The following is a 19,231-nucleotide window of genomic DNA, read 5'->3' on the forward strand; positions in this document are numbered from 1 at the left end:
GTTATCTACATTTTAATTGATATACAAAATATAATTTTTAAGTGATTAATAAAGTATTTAATTAAAAATATATAATATAGTAATGGAGTCAATATTCTAAGAGAAATCAAAATAAAAATAAACATAAGAATTAGGCAAATAAATTTATCTTGTAATATATTCATAAATAAAAATCATATTTATTAACATAATTTTTAATAGAAAAATATATTAGTGTAAAAATAAATGACTAATTGAAGTTGTAAATGTTGTTCTAAATATTATTAAAAATTATGTTAATGTACATGAAAGTGGTGTATAAAATAGAGTTAAAAGGAAGTATTTTTATCATACTTTATGTATAAGTTATATTTGGATTACTATTCTACCTGAGATGAGTTATTCTAGCCTTTGCAATATTAAAAAAATCACCTAGATATTTATTTCAATTTTTTTTTTATTCACACATCAAACGACCCCTAATAGTATAGTGAGTTCAATATCAAAAGACTGAATATACAGGAACAATATTTCCTAATTTTTATCGTCAACCTTTTATCATGATAAATTAATATTTCCTTTATTTATATGATTTATCTTTAGCGCGTTATTAAATTAAATCTTAAAATTAAACTAGAAATATACATCAAAATATTTTTGATATATTTTACAAGCTAGCTTTTTGAACATCTTCCATCGCCCTTTTTAGGTGGCCAACGCATGAACGAATAGCCGCTAGCCAGACTAGAACGTGCCAATCATAACGGTAACCATAATGTTTGCCAATAATTAAAATTCTGTCCTATAGATTCTTTTTCTTTTGATTAAACAAATTTAAATAAGTTTATTTTTTATTATAATTATTTATAAAATAATTATTAATTATTATATTTTAAAATATCTTTTTACTTAATTCACGAATATATGATTCTCCCAAAAAAAAAAGGAAATATAAATGGAAACAGAGTTTTAAAAAGTGGGAGTACTTGTAAAAGAAACATTCAAACAAATTATTATTTTTCTAGAAAAATTATCTCTTACACGCTAAGAAAAATAAATAAATATAACCAGCTGGAAACTCAGTCACATTTCCTGTTTTCTTCCTCCATTCTTGAGTTGTCAACTAATTATTATTAAATCACTTTATTATTATTTTTATTTTTTTTGCTAAACCGACTCTATATTTCACTTCCTATAAATACATTGTTTTCCTTTTCAATTTTTTCACAATCAACTCATATTTCAATTTCCTCTGTTTGTGTTTGTGTTTTTTTTCACTTCTTTCTTACTTCAAAATGGCGTACTCAAAGGTGATTATTGCGTTAATGTTGGCATTTATCGCCGGATCTGCTTTCGCACAGGCACCGGGAACATCTCCGGCAGCTTCTCCGAAGATTTCACCGGCACCGGTAGCATCACCACCGGTGGCTACTCCATCACCTATCGTTGCCCCTGCAAATCCTCCTACTACTGCATCTCCTCCATCTGATTCTCCATTGGCATCTCCACCTGCTCCACCAACTGCCGAGACTCCGGCGTCGTCTCCTTCCGGTGCTGCTTCTCCTCCGTCTATTGCCGCCGCTCCCGGAGGTTCTCCTACTGAATCTCCTAACTCTGCTTCGTTGAACAGCATCGCCGTTGCCGGATCTGCTGTTGTGGCCGTCTTTGCTTCTGCTTTGATGCTCTGAGTCTCTGTTATGTGAGATATTTTGCAATTTTTTCATTCGCCGAAATTGATGGAGTTAGTGTAGTTGATTTATTTGTATTATATTGTTATTATTGAATACTATTACGGAATTCTTTATTTATTTATGGAGAACATTATGATTATGATTTCCTCTCTAGACTTTGTTTTATTTGAAATTCTGTTTAAATACCTTTTTTCAATAGGTTTTTCAAAATTACTCTCGCCTATTTTCGTATAACCTTATTTCTAAGTTTGTTCCTCTTAATATGTTCATACATTTATCTTAATATTATTATATCCGCAATATGCATTTTCTAAATATGTAAATCCTTGATAAGCATTTTCACTCTATACGAAAAAATTCGTTCAACCATTATTCTGTTAAACTTACATCTAAGTAGTATCTTATTATGACACAAGACTTAGGCAAACCTTTATTTCATCCATGTCGCTTGATGCAATGTGTGATATCATTATTAATGTTTTGGATTAGAATTCAAGATACTTAAAACTTTTCTCCATTAGAAATAGTTTGTGTGGCAAGTATTACTTCTATGTCGGCTTCATCTAATGCAACACTGATTCTGTACTCCATATTTCATTTTGGTTATGCTTAACTTGAATGTTTTGGAGTCTAAAATTCGTCCCCAAACTTCCAACTTATTATAAGCTTTGTCTAGTGTCTTATCAATAAGTGTAAGTGTTATACCGTCTTCTAATAAGTAATACTCTCTTTCAATTTATGTGATATACATTTTGAGTTTGGAAATTCAAACAAGTCTATTTTTAATCTTAGTTTTTCATATATCTTTTAATTATTTTGAATCATCAATTATTGAGATTTATAGAACTTTTTCTGTAGTTAACAAATATATAAATTTCATTAACAAAATTTTGATCAAATTTAAATTATTTAACTCTCGAAAAATAAAATGTGTTACATAAATCGAGACAAAAAAAATAACTATATACATCATATTAACTCTTTTTAAAGTGATCGCGTTAACTCATTATTAGTAATATTTCATACGTGTTTCTCACTATCCAAACATAAGTTGTGTGAAACTCAAAAATACAGATAATATAAGTGTATTTTCAACTTTTAATATTATTTTATAAGTAAAAAAGTACAAAATAATATTCCTTCAATTTGAAAGGAAAAAAAAACAATCATAACGGAAACCATATTTATTTTCTTGCTTATAATATAGATTCAAAATTTTATAAGAAATCAAATTTGAAAAGTAGTTGTACAAAGAAATATTCGAACAATTTTTTTGTTTAGAATAATTCATCTCTTCACACGCAAACAAAACTGTAACCAGCTTGGATTCAGTCACATCTTCTGTCGTTGAGTTGTTAACTACTAATTACGAGTAGTAATTTTCAATTATAAAATCACTTTCCCACCTATAAATACAGTCTTCTCCTCTGTTTTTTTTTTTTATCAAAATCAAAAGTATTCACAACTCATATTTTCATTTCCTCTGTTTGTGCTTCTTCCACTTTTCTCACTCAAATGGCATACTCAAAGGTGATAATTGCTCTAATGTTGGCGTTTATCGCCGGATCTGCTTTCGCACAGGCACCGGGAGCAGCTCCGGCAGCTTCTCCGAAGATTTCACCGGCACCGGTAGCATCACCACCGGTGGCTACTCCTCCGTCAACAACGTCAACATCACCTATCTCTGCTCCTGCAAATGCTCCTACTACTGCATCTTCTCCATTGGCATCTCCTCCGGCTCCACCAACTTCCGAGACTCCGGCGTCGTCTCCTTCCGGTGCTGCTTCTCCTCCGTCTATTGCCGCCGCTCCCGGAGGTTCTCCTTCTGAATCTCCTAACTCTGCTTCATTGAACAGAGTCGCCGTTGCCGGATCTGCTGTTGTAGCTGTCTTTGCTGCTGCTTTGATGCTCTAAACCTCTGATCTATGAAATATTTTGCATTTTTTTCATTCGCCGAAAAATTGATGAAGTTAGGGTAGTTGATTTATTTGTATTATAAAATTGTTATTGTTGAATATAATTACGGAATTCTTTGTTTATTTATTGGAGAACATTATGAATATGATTATGATTTCCTCGCTGTACTTTGTTTTGTGTGGTCGTCTCTGTTTATTCCTCTTTGAGCTACAAGGAATTTATTAACATATAACCAAAATAAAGTAAAATTGCAACAATGAAATATAATAGACAATATTGAGTATGACAATACATCATGACAAAACAAACTCTACCTAATAACCTTTTATGCTAATACGTTACTTCTACTCGTTTCTATGTAGACGTCTTTAATAATATAAAGTTTGTATTATGTCTTGTTTAAATTCTCCTTTTTAATATATTTTCCGGTTTACCTCTAATCCTATGTGTATCTCCTACGTCAACCTCTTGCTCCGCCATATTGGTTCTCTTTGCATATCTATTTTATTTCAGTTTTGCTTTCTGCATCTTGTCCGTCCACCTTCTTCCATAAGTTGTATTTCTAATTTTATCTATCCGCCACAATGAATCTCCTGAACATGTAAATTCTTGATTAGTTAAGCATTTCACTTTATACCAAAGATTGCTTTAACCATGTAAAAGTTTAGGTAGTATCTTATTATGAAGCCTCATAGGCAAGTCTCCATTTCATTCATGTCATTCCAATGCAATGTGCAATATCATTATTGATGTCTACTCTTTCTTGAATTATGAATCGAAGATATCTAAACTTTCTCTCTTTGAAATAGTTTACGGGGCTGTAGACACGTAATTTTTGACCGAATTTAATTTTAACACTAATATTTAAAGCATAAATAATTTTATCAATCTAAATTAAATATATTTTGACCTTTTATTATTTTCATTAATTTTATTTAAAAGATATAAAAATAAACAACATAAATATAATTTTTATTTAGAAAAGTTTGTTTTTGATTGTAAAAAAAAAAAAGAAGATATATATATATATATATATATATATATATATATATAAATAACATATATTATTTAAATAAACTAATATTTCTTAATTATATTTTTTGTTTTAATTACCCATTTAGCTTTTATTTATTTATTTACTCAAAAAATTAATAGTTATATAATTATCATTTTTTATATATATATTTAATATTAATATTAAAAAAAAAAAGAAGAGAGAAACACACACGATCCCATGACCCACTCCCCATTCCCCCATTCCCCCCCACGTACACACTACACACGTACACTACTACTACTATATACAGACAATGAAAAAGAAAAAAAGAGAGGGGGGAGGATCCAAAAGAGAACGAAAAAAAAAGATCAGAGAGGTAAAAAAAAAAAAGAACAAAAGGGAGCGTACATGAGATTTTCACCTCATACGGCTCCTCGTTCAATTCTTTCGAATTCATTGGATCCTTTTCCGCGTTCGAGAATCCCCCCCTTCTTCCACTCCGCAACACATACGTAAAAAATATTATTCTCATATTCTTACTTTTTTTGAAAATCACAAACAAAGGTTGAAGTGGAGGTTTACTTTCGCGGTTCTTTATTCGAATTGTTTTCTTTTGGTGGAATTTTCGCAAGAGGTACAATTTTTTTAATTATTTTTTATATAATTTAATATCATGTTTATACAAGCACTGATTACAATATATTAAAGTTGTCAAGTTTCACATGTGGTTAAACCGTTATGTTTTATATGAAGTTTGTTCAAATATTTAATATCAACTTTATGTTTAGTTTAGATCCTTTATATAGTTTTATTTTGTGTGAAATTGCTATAACAAACCGTAGTTTATATCATATTAAATAATTCATAGTTTATTTCATGCCTAAGTAAAATTATTGTCTAAGTCTATTCTTATTTTTAATATTTAGTTTATAATAATAACATGTGTAGCTATTATGTAAATATTAATTTTAGTTAGTAGAATTTTCGTGTAATGTTAATGACGTAAAAAAAAAGATCGAATAAAAGTGGAAGAAAGAAAAAATATAATAATAATAATAATAATAATAAAAAGAAAAAGGGAAAAGTTTAAATAAAAAAATAAACAGTGAAAATGAATATAATAAAAAAGAGGGGAAAAGAGAAAACAAAAAATAATAGAAAAGAAGTATAAAAATAATATTAAAAAATCAATTGAAGAGGAAATAATTTCTTTTTTTTTTTATTTATTTTTTTAATTTAAAGTTTCTTTGTCCAAAAAAAAAAGAAAGAGTTGAAATAAAAAAAAAATCAAATCAAAACAAATGAAACCTTGAAAGAATAAAAATTAATAATAACAATAAATAATAATAATAGCAAAAGATAAGAAAGTAAAAAAAAAATGTAAAAAATAGAATAAAAAAATAAAAAATAAAAAATAATAATAATAACAAAAGAAATAAAAATAATAAAGAATATCTTATTTTATTCTGCTTTGCTCGATTTAATTTATATGTGTATATATATATTTTTAATTAAAGGGCATGGATTAATAAAATAAGGTAGTTTTTAATATATTTAAATAAATCAAAGAAAGAGGGTAAATACATTTGTCTTGATAATACAATATTCATAAATTAGTTTAAGTCATAAATGTCCATAAAGCGACCGTGCTAGAACCACGGGACACGAGGGATGCCTAATACCTTCCCCTCGGTCAACAGAATTCCTTACCCAAACTCGTTCGCAGACCAAACAAAGAGTCATTTCCTTTTGATTAGGGATTAAACAAAAAAGGTGACTTGGAACACCATAACTCAATTCCAAGTGGCGACTCTGAAAAAATCAAAATAATCCCTTAATTAATAACGTCACTTAAATTGGAAAAACCCTTACGCCGCCGCGTGAAAAAGGGGTGTGACATCTCTGGCGACTCCGCTGGGGACTTAGAATTCGAGCTTGTAAACATGGACTTCTATATGACTTTATTATGTATTTACGTACTTATCGATTTGTGAATATTGTGTTTAATTGCACAATATGTTATTTGTTTGCTTATTTACCCTTCATAATAGTATGTTAATTATCGTGTAATTGTCTTTCCTCGCGCATCTATCTGAGTCTTCTGAGATACTTTATTCGGAGATGCGATTACGCTCCCGAGCCATGAGATACCAGAGATGCGGCAACGCTCCTGGGAAGAATTCTATAGTAACACATGTCTTAGGATGGGAAGGACTAACAGTGAGGCCAGAAAGCCCTGCTACTGGTAAGCTGTCCCTTCTCGACTCGAGTAGTCCACTCGTTTTATGGCCAGTCTAGACACCTTCCCTATTAGGTTGTTTCCTAGTAAAACAAGCCTCAACAATGACTATCCCTAATAGGATTCAATTTATCTGTATCATGCATAATATTGAATTAATGGGGAGCTCGCCACAAGGGTCGAGCCTGTCTAGGAGAAATATCCCTACTTGAGACTATCATGTACATTATTTTGTGTTATTTGTTGCATTATGGGGAAGACTATACAAATGTTGATCGGCTTTAGATGAATGAATCATAATGAAAAATTAATTATAACGAAAAATATCAAATTAAAGTTTTGATGTAATCCTCTTATTAAACATGATTTTTTTTTAATCAAAATTCATATTTCTTTTACAAATAGAAAAATCTATCATTACCATCAAAGTTTTTTTTTTATATAAAAGAAAAAAGATTGAAAATTTAATCAACAAAAATAAAATACAATCGAATACACTAATATTTTAATTTTGGAAAAAATTTAAGGGTTATTATATATATATATATATATATATATATATATATATATATATATATATATATATATATATATAATTTTATTTTTCTCCTTCTTCCTTTAATAACCATTTTAATAAAAATTAAAAAATAATAATAAAAAAATAAAAAATTTGCTTTTGTGTGTGTATGATTTTTACTTATTCTTATTTTAAATATATATATATATATATATATATATATATATATATATATATATATATATATATATATATATATATATATATATATATATATATATATATATTATTACATATATAAAAAAAATACTTTTTTGTGTGTATGATTTTTCCATTATAGTTGTTAAAAAATATATATTTTATTAAGCCTAGTTTGTCACTATCCTAATATAGGGAAATATGAATCCATATGGAAAGGGAGATAAGAGACAAAGAGAGGACCAATCACCTCGATTCATGATAGTGGATAAGGCCCCAACACTCTTGAAGACATGGTATGAAAACATGACAAACCATGGACGAGGAATGGTGTTCAAACGCTTGGGATTTCTACGAAGCCTTTTGTATGTTGAGCCACGACGGGATTTGATAGAAGCACTAGTGCATTTTTGGGACCCGTTAAGAAATGTATTCCGTTTTTCTGATTGTGAACTCACCCCAACCCTTGAGGAGATAGGGGCATTCATTGGAAAGGGTAAACATCTTCACATAGAAGAGCCTATGATACCAAAACATATTAATGGGAGGAGGTTTCTAGAATTACTGCATATAAATGAGAATGATATAGGTGGTTGTCTCGATAATGGATGGGTTCCTTTAGAATTTTTGTACAAAAGATATGGCAAAAGTGATGGATTCGAAGTGTATGGAAAGAAACTCCGTAATAATGGGTGTCGTCTGACCTGGGAAGCACACAGTTATGATGCCTTCGTGGTGGCTTTTTTGGGGATCATGGTATTTCCAAAAAAGGGAGGAAAGATTAGCATGAACTTAGCTGCAGTCATTACAGCTTTTGAGAAAAAGCCTAATATCACCCTCGTACCAATGATTCTGGCAGACATCTATCGTGCGTTAACTATGTGCAAGGATGGAAAAGACTACTTTGAGGGATGCAATATCTTATTACAACTATGGATGATTGAACACATTCGTCATCACTCTTATGCAGTGGACTTTAAAGTAGAATGGAATGATTATATTGGAGGCCACAAAGAAAGAATCAAAGATCATAGTTTTCCGAAGGGTATTGAAGCTTGGAAGCAACACCTCAACAATCTGACTGCTGACAATATTGTGTGGAATTATCATTGGTTTCCATCGGCCGAGGTGATATACATGTCTACTTTTCGATCGTTCATTGTTCTAATGGGTCTTCGAGGTGTCCAACCTTACATGCCACTTAGAGTCATGCGACAACTTGGGCGACGCCAGTTTATACCACCCAATGAAGATATGCGTGAATTCATGTATGAGTTTCATCCCAAGACACCTTTAAGGCAATCAGAGATATTTAAGATTTGGGGGGATGCATACTCTCAAGTCCCCACGATATGGTGAAGGATCGCACAAGAGGCGAGGTGGACCAAGCATACTTAGACTGGGTTCATGATCAGCCCCTTCCTAAGGTTATGCCAGAAGGGTCAATAAAAGGACCTATAGATCGAGAAGCAGAAGTTGAGGTTAAGATTAAGCAAGCTCGACTCAAAGTCGAAAGAAGCTACAAGTCTACTCTGGATATCCTAAGTAATGACCTAAAAAACGCTAAAGAGGAGTTGGCCCAACGTGATGCGATATTTGAAGTTAGAGTTAGAAAACACCGCTCGACCATTCTAACCTTACAAGAAGACTTGGGCATTGCCACAGGCGCTATGGAGCAACAGGAAGAAGAGTATAAGAAAGAAGAGGCCCAACTTATCTGCGCACAGTCTAGGCTCCAAACTCAAGTTAAAGCCTCTATGGAACGAGAAAGAGAAATAGCAAGGCGTTTCAGTGCTTATCAGGCAGACTGTGAGATTGAGAGAGGTCAAAGGATAGCCGAGCGAGATGCACTCCACCTTCAAATTGAAGAGCTCCAAGAACAAAGGGAAAATTTGACGCATGAAGTCAATACTGCTCACCACTGGTTACAGAATTGTTATGACAATATGGATGAAGCTAGAGACCGAATACTGCAACTCAGGGATGAACTCAACAATGTTTATGCTAGATATTTACACCAGAAAGATGAGAGGTTGGGCCAACAGGCCCGTGCTTTGGCTCCATATCTACCGAAAGCGTTGGCGAAGATTTATAAGGGCCTTGGAGATGATTGAGATTCGAGGATTCAGCTTCTTTTAGAGTCTATTCTCTTAGTAGTGATTATTTCATTATTATTATTATTTTTAGTTTTTTCTCTTTCTTTTCGTTTTGTTATTTTATTTCATTTAGAATCTATCTAAGTCCTAGGTACTTATGTTTTTTTTGTTTGTTTTATCCAAATCATTGTTTCAAATATTTGAAAATGAATGAAAAAGATTTACTTTCGATCACCTTGTGTGCATATGTCATGCAAAAAAAGAATTATTATTAATATCTTTCTCGAACTACGCAAGATCTGATTTATGGGCCAAACATGATACGTAGGCAACCCAGGGGGGTTCGATCCAAATTATTATCATTATTATTATTTTTTTTCTTTTCTTTTCTTTCTTTCTTCTTTCTCTTAAAAAATGATAATCATAATGAGAATAAATAAATAAACAAATAAGTAAATAAATAAGTAATAATAATAAAATATTAAAAAACTAATGAAGAGAAGAATGCCTAGGTAAGCCGGGATGAAACATGAGGTCCTCCATACTAGAAGTATGTATGTGGATGTAATGTGCATAATTTCTTAACACTAATCGGTTTATTACTCTATTCAGAGAGAGGGAGAGAGAGAGATAGAGAGAGAAAGAGAGAGAGACATACTAGCTTAAAGGTGGTTGGTTTGTGGTTAAACTGGCATCACATCCTTACAACACAAGATCGAAAGGGAAACAGAAAATGGCCCCCAGAGACGGAAATGAATCGGACAATGATGAGGAGATCCAAAACCAGATGACTTCACAAGAAACAGGGACAACAGAAGAGATAAGGGTGTTAAGACAACAAATGGCAGAGATGTACGAGGCTTGGATGAGTGGACAACCTCCACCATCTTCAATCCGAGACTATTTTAATACAAATATGTCTCACCCTATCCAGGTGTCGACAAGCGATCCGATATATCCCCTGGATTCGACCCCTATGCTAACACATCCAATGTCGCTGGAACTTCTATGGCGCGCCCTTCGAATACGCCTGTAATAAGTAATCCACTCTTTGTGTCAACTGCCCCGACTGACAGCATCCCGCAGCCAACGATGGTGCCCAAATCCAACAGCGATCCTCCGCCCAAAGTTCGGCGTGAGCAGAGTTACACTCTTGAAGAGACCATTAAAATTCCAAGTTCTCATCCCCACATTCATCAATATAGTTCCCCTGTTGAAATTGAGAGGATGGTCAAGAATGAGGAACATGAAGAAATGACTAAGAAAATGAAGAGTTTGGAACAGAGTATAAGAGATATGCAAGGACTAGGAGGCCACAAAGGCATCTCATTCAGTGACTTGTGTATGTTTCCTCACGTCCATTTACCTGCTGGTTTTAAGACTCCAAAGTTTGAAAAATATGATGGTCACGGAGACCCCATAGCTCATCTAAAGAGATATTGCAACCAATTGAGGGGTGCAGGGGGCAAAGAAGAGTTACTTATGGCCTATTTTGGGGAAAGCTTAGTAGGGATTGCATCTGAATGGTTCATAGATCAGGATATCACCAACTGGCACACATGGGATGACTTGGCTCGATGTTTTGTACAGCAATTCCAATATAATATTGACATTGTCCCAGATCGCTCCTCGTTAGCTAACATGAAGAAGAAGACCACGGAAAATTTTCGTGAATATGCTATCAGATGGAGGGAACAAGCTGCTAGGGTTAAACCACCGATAAAGGAGTCAGAGATGATTGACGTTTTTCTCCAGGCGCAAGAACCTGATTACTTTCACTATCTGCTTTCTGCCGTAGGGAAAACATTCGCTGAAGTTATTAAGGTGGGGGAAATGGTGGAAAATGGCATCAAGTCTGGAAAGATTGTAAGTCAGGCTGCCCTAAAAGCCACAACACAAGTGCTTCAAAATGGTTCTGGAAATATTGGAGGGAAGAAGAGAAGGGAGGATGTGGCCACTATTGTATCAGCGCCTAGGACTCATGTTCTAGGTAATTCCCCACAACACTATTTTCCTTCCCAAGCTCCACAATATTCTATTCCATACACTCCATATCATGTTTTTAATGCACAACCAATTGCACCTCCTTCTTATCCACAATGGCGTGCACCAACTCCACAAAATCATCCACCACCCCCTCAAGTTCATCAAAACACTGCTAGAATTCCTTTCCGTCCTAGACCACAATACAAAAAGGGAAATGACGTTAAAGGTGAGTTCACTCCTATTGGGGAGTCGTATGCTAGCTTGTTTCAAAAATTAAGGACGTTGAATGTTTTGAGTCCTATTGAGAGAAAGATGTCGAATCCTCCCCCGAGAAATTTGGATTATTCTCAACATTGCGCATATTGTTCTAATGCCCCAGGGCACAACATAGAGAGATGTTGGTATTTGAAAAGGGCCATTCAGGATTTGATCGATTCTAATCGAATTATAGTTGAAAGTCCGAGTGGACCCAACATCAATCAAAATCCATTGCCGAGGCATCCTGAAACAAACATGCTGGAAATGATGAAGGGTCATGAAGAGTTTGCATCTCCTTATAAGCCAATCCTTAGGGTTGGAAATGGCATTGAGAAGTCAGCAAATGTTGTTGATTTAACAAAAACGATGCCTTTAGGGGCGGAAAGTGTGTTAGAAAAGTTGAGTCCATCAAACACACCCATCTTAACTGTGAAAGGAGCCCTTGAAGATGTTTGGGCAAATCCGAGTAAGGCAAAATCGTTTGTTCCAAAAGGGCCAAACAAGCCTATCTTGATCGTGCGAGGGGCCTATATTCCTCCGGTGATTATCAAGCCAGTATCCCAGCTCCCAATGACTAACCCCAAAGTTGTTCCTTGGAATTATGAGCCTACTGTCGTGACATACAAGGGAAAAGAAATTGATGAAGAAATTGATGAAATAGGAGGAATAACCCGTTCAGGAAGATGTTATGTCCCGGTGGAATTAAGGAAAACTAAAAATGACCAAATACAAATGAAGAGTCCGGTCACTGAAGGAGAGGCAGAGGAATTCCTAACGAAGATGAAATTATCAGACTACTCCGTGGTGGAACAATTAAGAAAGACTCCATCCCAAATCTCTTTGTTGTCTTTGCTAATACATTCTGATGAACATCGTAAGGCTGTAATGAAAATTTTGAATGAAGCACATGTTCCTAGTAAAGTTACAGTGAGTCAGTTAGAGAAGATTGTTGGGAGAATATTTCAGGTAAACCGCATCACTTTTTCGGATGATGAACTACCCAAAGAAGGCACAGGACATAACCAAGGCCTACATATCACTGTAAAGTGTGAGCTTTCATATGTCACTCGAGTTCTAATTGATGGAGGATCTGGAGCAAATATTTGTCCTTTATCAACTCTAAAGAAATTGAATGTTTGTGCTGAAAGGGTCCGACCCAACAATGTATGTGTTAGAGCTTTTGATGGGTCAAAAACAGATGTTATTGGTGAGATAGAGCTCGTACTAACCATAGGGCCTGTGGATTTCGCTGTGAATTTTCAAGTGTTGGATATCAACGCGTCCTACAATCTATTGTCAGGGAGGCCATGGGTGTATAAGGCTGGAGCCGTCCCCTCAACGTTGCATCAAATGATTAAGTTTGAACACGACCGACAAGAGGTAATTGTTCATGGTGAGGGGGATTTGTCAATCCACAAAGACTCTTCCTTCCCTTTTATCAATGCGGATAATGAGAATGAGGCACTAGTTTATCAGGCTTCTGAGGTAGTGGTTATTGAGCATGTCCCCGAGGGGAGTGTCATTCCAAAACCAAATATGTCCATCGCGTCTGTAATGGTGGTGAATGAATTGCTAAAACATGGGTTTGAGCCGGGTAAAGGCTTAGGAATCTGCTTGCAAGGAAGAGCTTATCCTGTGAGTCTACCAAAGAGCATCGGTACTTTTGGCTTAGGCTACCAACCTAGAGTCGAGGACAAAATGAATGCAAAGAAGCAGAAGAGAGATGTATGGTCACTTACCAAGCCTATACAACCAATCTACAAATCTTTCATCAAAGCCCGTGCAACAGAATCTTATCAATCATCTTTTCCAGAGCCAGTGATGAAAGTTAGCGAAGAAATGATCAACTATTTTCAAGATTTATTTGTCGAGGTTGATATGGTGGAACTCGGAGAAGGCACTAGCGACAAAGATGTGCAATTCATTGGTCCTTATGTCAATCTAAACAATTGGGAGGCCACCCCTCTCCCCGTTAAAGACGAGTCTTGGTAGTCTGTCTTAATAATAAGTCAAGAAATTGAACATGATGAAGACAGAGTATTTGAAGAAGTAAGGAGGGATTTCAATCATTTTGAAAATAAGTCAAATCCAAACATGAGTGAAACTGAGACGATAAATCTGGGGGATCAGGAAATTATTAAAGAGACTAAGATAAGTGTACATGTTCAACATCAAAAGGACGATATAATCCAGGCCTTGTTTGATTACAAAGATGTTTTTGCGTCATCTTATGATGACATGCCTGGATTAAGCACGGACATGGTTGTTCACAAGTTGCCAATTGACCCTAATTTTCCTCCGATAAAGCAGAAGTTGAGAAAACTCAAAACCGACATGAGTGTAATAATTAAAGAGGAGATCACAAAACAACTTGAGGCCAAAGTCATTCAAGTCTCTCAATATCCTTCTTGGTTAGCCAATATCGTACCCGTCCCGAAGAAAGACGGCAAAGTTCGAATGTGCGTTGATTATCGTGATTTGAATAAGGCAAGTCCAAAAGATGATTTTCCTTTGCCTAACATCCATATTTTATTGGATAATTGTGCTAAACATGAGGTTGCATCTTTTGTGGATTGTTATGCGGGCTACCATCAGATTATTATGGATGATGAAGATGCAGAAAAAACATCTTTCATCACTCCATGGGGTACATATTGTTATCGTGTTATGCCTTTTGGATTAAAAAATGCAGGGGCAACTTATATGAGAGTAATGACAACTATGTTTCACGATATGATGCATAGAAAAATCGAAGTTTATGTAGATGATGTTATCATTAAATCTAAAAAACAGTCAGATCATGTGAAAGACTTAAGGAGATTCTTCGAAAGGCTCCGCAGGTATAATCTCAAGCTTAATCCTGCAAAATGTGTATTTGGAGTACCATCGGGGAAGCTTTTGGGGTTTATAGTCAATCGAAAAGGTATCGAGTTGGATCCTTCAAAGATTAAAGCAATCCAAGAATTGCCACCCCCAAAGAACAAAACTGAGGTTATGAGCCTTCTAGGAAGGTTAAACTACATCAGCAGATTCATTGCTCAACTCACAACAACTTGTGAGCCTATCTTTAAGTTGTTGAAAAAGAATGCCACAGTCGAGTGGACCGAAGAATGTCGAGAAGCTTTTGAAAAAATTAAGAGTTACCTATCGAATCCCCCTGTGTTGGTTCCTCCCGAGCCGGGAAGACCTTTGATATTGTATATGTCAGTAGTGGATAATTCTTTTGGTTGCGTACTGGGTCAGCATGATGACACTGGGAAGAAAGAGCGGGCCATTTATTACCTCAGTAAGAAGTTTACCGTTTACGAAGCAAAGTACACCCTTCTTGAAAGACGTGTTGTGCCCTAACTTGGGTAGCACAGAAGTTGAAACATTATCTTTCATCTTACACTACTTATCTCATCTCTCGTATGGATCCGTTGAAATATATTTTTCAAAAGCCCATGCCCACAGGCAAGCTTGCGAAATGGCAAATATTGCTCACAGAGTTTGACATTATCTATATAACGCGGACCGCAATGAAAGCTCAAGCATTGGCAGATCATTTGGCAGAGAACCCTATTGATGAAGAATATGAACCACTTAAGACCTATTTTCCAGATGAAGAGATATCTTGTATCGACGAAGTTATTCACGATAACGATCAAGGTTGGAAGTTATTCTTTGATGGTGCCTCTAACAGGAAAGGAGTTGGAATAGGAGCTGTTCTTATGTCTGAATCAGGGGAATATTACCCCATATCTGCCCAACTTAGATTCTATTGTACTAATAATATGTCTGAGTACGAAGCGTGCATTTTGGGTCTGAGGTTAGCTGTTGACATGGGCATCCAAGAATTGTTAGTGTTAGGAGACTCAGACTTACTAGTTCATCAAATTCAAGGAGAATGGGAAACTCGAGACCCAAAGCTCATACCATATCAACATTGTTTACAAGGTCTTTGTCAACGATTCGTGTCGATAAAGTTTAGACACATTCCCAGAATGCACAATGAGATTGCAGATGCATTGGCCACTTTATCTTCGATGCTCCAACACCCTGATGACGCCCATATCGACCCTTTATACATACAAATTCGTGATCAACATGCCTATTGCAACATGATTGAGGAGGAATTTGATGGTAAGCCTTGGTTTCATGATATCAAAACTTATCTTCAGTCTGGAGAATGTCCGTCAGATGTAACTGGTAATCAAAAAAAGACTATTCGACGACTAGCAAGGGGTTTTTTCTTAAGCGGAGGCATATTGTACAAGAAGACACCCGATTTAGGTCTTCTAAGGTGTGTAAATGCTCAAGAGGCTTCCACAATCATGATTGAAGTACACTCAGGAGTTTGTGGACCTCATATGAATGGATATGTTCTAGCCAAGAAGATACTTCGAGCAGGGTATTATTGGCTCACCATGGAGCGGGATTCCATACGATTTGTTCGTAAATGTCATGAATGTCAAATACATGGTGATTTAATACATTCTCCCCCTTCTGAGTTGCATGCAATGTCTGCTCCATGGCCTTTCGTGGCATGGGGAATAGATGTGATTGGACCGATAGAACCAAAAGCATCGAATGGTCACAGGTTCATCTTAGTGGCTATTGATTATTTTACAAAGTGGGTGGAAGCAGTAACTTTCAAGTCAGTGACCAAGAAGGTCGTGGTGGATTTCATCCATTTTAACATCATCTGTCGGTTTGGTATTCTAAAGGTGATTATAACTGACAACGCTGCAAATCTCAACAGCCACTTGATGCAAGAGGTATGCCACCGATTTAAGATTGAGCATCGAAATTCAACTCCGTATCGCCCAAAGGCAAACGGGGCTGTAGAAGCTGCTAACAAAAATATAAAAAAGATACTTCGTAAGATGGTGCAAAGTTCTCGACAATGGCATGAAAAGTTGCCTTTTGCTTTGTTGGGTTATCGCACTACAGTCCGTACGTCAGTGGGCACTACCCCATATTCACTAGTATATGGGACTGAGGCAGTTATACCTGCAGAGATTGAGATCCCGTCTTTACGAATCGTTGTGGAGGCTGAAATTGACGATGATGAATGGATCAAAACTCGGTTAGAGCAATTAAGTTTGATTGATGAGAAGCGTCTGACATCAGTATGTCATGGACAATTATATCAGAGAAGAATGGCACGGGCATAAAACAAAAAGGTGCGTCCCAGACATTTTGAAGAGGGTCAATTAGTGTTGAGACGCATTTTGCCACATCATGCTGAAACCAAAGGCAAATTTTCTCCAAATTGGAGAGGACCATTCGTTGTTAAAAGGGTATTACCCAATGGTGCTCTTTACTTAGCAGATATAGAAGGCAAAGTGACAGAAACGGTCGTCAATGCTGATGCTGTGAAAAGATATTACATATGATTGAGTTTCGACATTAGAAACCCTTACGTTTGGGCTTGATATTTCAAGGGTTGATTCAATGGGATCTCTTGGTTATGCTATGTCCTTGACAAAAAAAAAATTGCCTGAACTACGTTTGACCTGATTCTTGTTTCGGCAAGATACGTAGGCAGCCCTAATATTGGGTTCGGTTCAACCAAATACAAATCCAAAAATTCATATTGAAGTATACTGGGGCAAAAGTCGTTTGTTTATTTATTCGGTCTCTCATCTCACAGCTCAAAATCAACCCCATCATCTTAAGTAAAAAAAAAAAAAGTCTTTGCATCAGCCCTTGATATGTCGAGAATAAGTTGGTTAAAGGTAGGTAAAAATTCTGAATGGGCACCATAAGACAAATGTGAGCAAAAAGAAATAAAAATGAGAGAGTCTTATTGGTGAAAACCCAAAGTGGGCACCGTAAGGCGAAAAGGAATTGAATATAAGAGAGTCTTATTGGTGAAAATCCTGACATGCACCCTAAGGCAGACGTGAGTTGGAGTAATTAACATGATTGAGTTTTAGCAGCAAAGACCTTCATTAATACCACAAATTCTATAAGGGTTCAGATTATTTATGGCTTCATTAAGTGTTGGGATTCCACATCAAGATTGAATAATCAATAATGGTTGATAAATAGATTGGATAGCCAAGTCTGGAAATCAATTCAAAGTGCATGGCATGATCAATAGATTCGGCTCCCACACTCAGATAAGTTTTTCTTTCTTCTTCTTACAAAAAAAAAAGAGTCTTCATCGAATCTTTTCTTTTATTCTCATATAGTTCGTAACTTAATTATATTTTTTTTTGTCACTTTTTTGGTATGTATTTGAGTCGAGTCTTTGTCAAAAAACAAAACAAAAAAAAACTATGAAGGAATTTCAAGACTCGCTACCAAGTCTCTAATCGGTACTAGACAAAGCATCAGGCCACTGAGTTAATCTGTCTTTAAGTGTTGAATTCGAACATTCTATGATCCTATGAAGGCTAAACAATGAGTGTTATGAGATGAAGACATTGGATTTAGGTCGCAAAATAAGCAAATGTGGATGAAAGTACAATCAATCAGTAAGAAGTATTGAACGTTGGAAACAACCAATGCGTCATAAGTGTTTGAGCCGCCTTTGTCGAAAGATGGAACTACAAACCAACCACCACCTTTTCAAATTCACAAATTTTCTTTGTTGAAGCAGGGACACAAGTTATTTCAAGATTAAGGATTCGAGGAACCTAGATCTTCAACCTAGTCTGCAGCGAGCGAAATGGAAACCCTACAATAAAGACTTGTGGAATATTATATGAAAGTTGGCTAACATATATCAAAATAGCAATTACTTGAATGTTGAAATATTTATTTTATTTATTATTATTATTATTATTTTTCTCCTTGAAGGAACTTCCAAATAATGAAGATAGCATTCACAATGTTTCGTTGGTATTATTAGTTTGTTGAAAACTTTATTAGCAGGACCCTCCTGGATAATGGGACTAGCAGGACCCTCCTGGATAATGGGACTAGCAGGACCCTCCTGGATAATGGGAATAGCAGGACCCTCCTGGATAATGGGACTAGCAGGACCCTCCTGGATAATGGGACTAGCAGGACCCTCCTGGATAATGGGACTAGCAGGACCCTCCTGAATAATGGAATTAGATTACTTTCTCATAGGATTAACACTTCCTAGTCTAGATTTTTAGTTTTATTTTCTCCTGAAATAAACACTTCCTAGCCGAAGTTTATGTTTTATATTTATATTTGCTAATAACTCATAAAATTTTCCCACTGAAAACTGGGGCAAAAATTTTATTTATTTTTTGTTTGTGGTGGTTCTCAGGTTTTCTCAAGTGAGACCTGGATTTGAAATTCAAGAACAAAGTTTCAAATTTCTTAGAATAATCAATTCCATGATGGTTAGAATTAGCTTCTTCAATGCATGTAGCAGTCTGATTTCCACAC

At 35.2% G+C, this 19,231-nt stretch overlaps 5 protein-coding genes across 5 annotated transcripts; all 5 read left to right on the top strand.

Moving 5' to 3' along the window:
• Positions 1-514: 514 nt before the first annotated feature.
• On the top strand, positions 515-1,787 carry LOC101246324 (classical arabinogalactan protein 5). The gene has a single exon (XM_004252478.5). The coding sequence runs from the start codon at positions 1,275-1,277 to the stop codon at positions 1,665-1,667; it is 393 nt and encodes a 130-aa protein (XP_004252526.1). The 5' UTR covers positions 515-1,274; the 3' UTR covers positions 1,668-1,787.
• Positions 1,788-3,185: 1,398 nt separating this feature from the next.
• LOC101246031 (classical arabinogalactan protein 5) lies at positions 3,186-3,754 on the top strand. Its single transcript, XM_004252477.5, has one exon. It carries the CDS (start codon positions 3,186-3,188, stop codon positions 3,582-3,584), a length of 399 nt encoding a protein of 132 aa, XP_004252525.1. The 3' UTR covers positions 3,585-3,754.
• A 3,985-nt stretch (positions 3,755-7,739) lies between these two features.
• LOC138340526 (protein MAINTENANCE OF MERISTEMS-like) lies at positions 7,740-8,897 on the top strand. Its single transcript, XM_069292254.1, has one exon. It carries the CDS (start codon positions 7,740-7,742, stop codon positions 8,895-8,897), a length of 1,158 nt encoding a protein of 385 aa, XP_069148355.1.
• Positions 8,898-8,968: 71 nt separating this feature from the next.
• On the top strand, positions 8,969-9,652 carry LOC138340527 (uncharacterized). Its single transcript, XM_069292255.1, has one exon. It carries the CDS (start codon positions 8,969-8,971, stop codon positions 9,650-9,652), a length of 684 nt encoding a protein of 227 aa, XP_069148356.1.
• A 715-nt stretch (positions 9,653-10,367) lies between these two features.
• Positions 10,368-13,870, top strand: LOC112940995 (uncharacterized). Its single transcript, XM_026029774.2, has 2 exons — positions 10,368-10,503; positions 10,569-13,870. Exons 1-2 carry the CDS (start codon positions 10,368-10,370, stop codon positions 13,868-13,870), a joined length of 3,438 nt encoding a protein of 1,145 aa, XP_025885559.2.
• Positions 13,871-19,231: the final 5,361 nt, after the last annotated feature.

This window comes from Solanum lycopersicum, chromosome 12 (assembly GCF_036512215.1).
Source record: "Solanum lycopersicum chromosome 12, SLM_r2.1".
In the NCBI taxonomy this organism is placed as follows: Eukaryota; Viridiplantae; Streptophyta; class Magnoliopsida; order Solanales; family Solanaceae; genus Solanum; species Solanum lycopersicum.

Bases quoted from the DNA above. Each gene is read 5' to 3' on its own strand.
- LOC101246324 (XM_004252478.5), top strand. From the start codon at position 1,275: ATGGCGTACTCAAAGGTGATTATTGCGTTAATGTTGGCATTTATCGCC.
- LOC101246031 (XM_004252477.5), top strand. From the start codon at position 3,186: ATGGCATACTCAAAGGTGATAATTGCTCTAATGTTGGCGTTTATCGCC.
- LOC138340526 (XM_069292254.1), top strand. From the start codon at position 7,740: ATGAATCCATATGGAAAGGGAGATAAGAGACAAAGAGAGGACCAATCA.
- LOC138340527 (XM_069292255.1), top strand. From the start codon at position 8,969: ATGCCAGAAGGGTCAATAAAAGGACCTATAGATCGAGAAGCAGAAGTT.
- LOC112940995 (XM_026029774.2), top strand. From the start codon at position 10,368: ATGGCCCCCAGAGACGGAAATGAATCGGACAATGATGAGGAGATCCAA. The intron at 10,504-10,568 runs GTGGACAACCTC...CACCCTATCCAG, and splicing joins GATGTACGAGGCTTGGATGA to GTGTCGACAAGCGATCCGAT.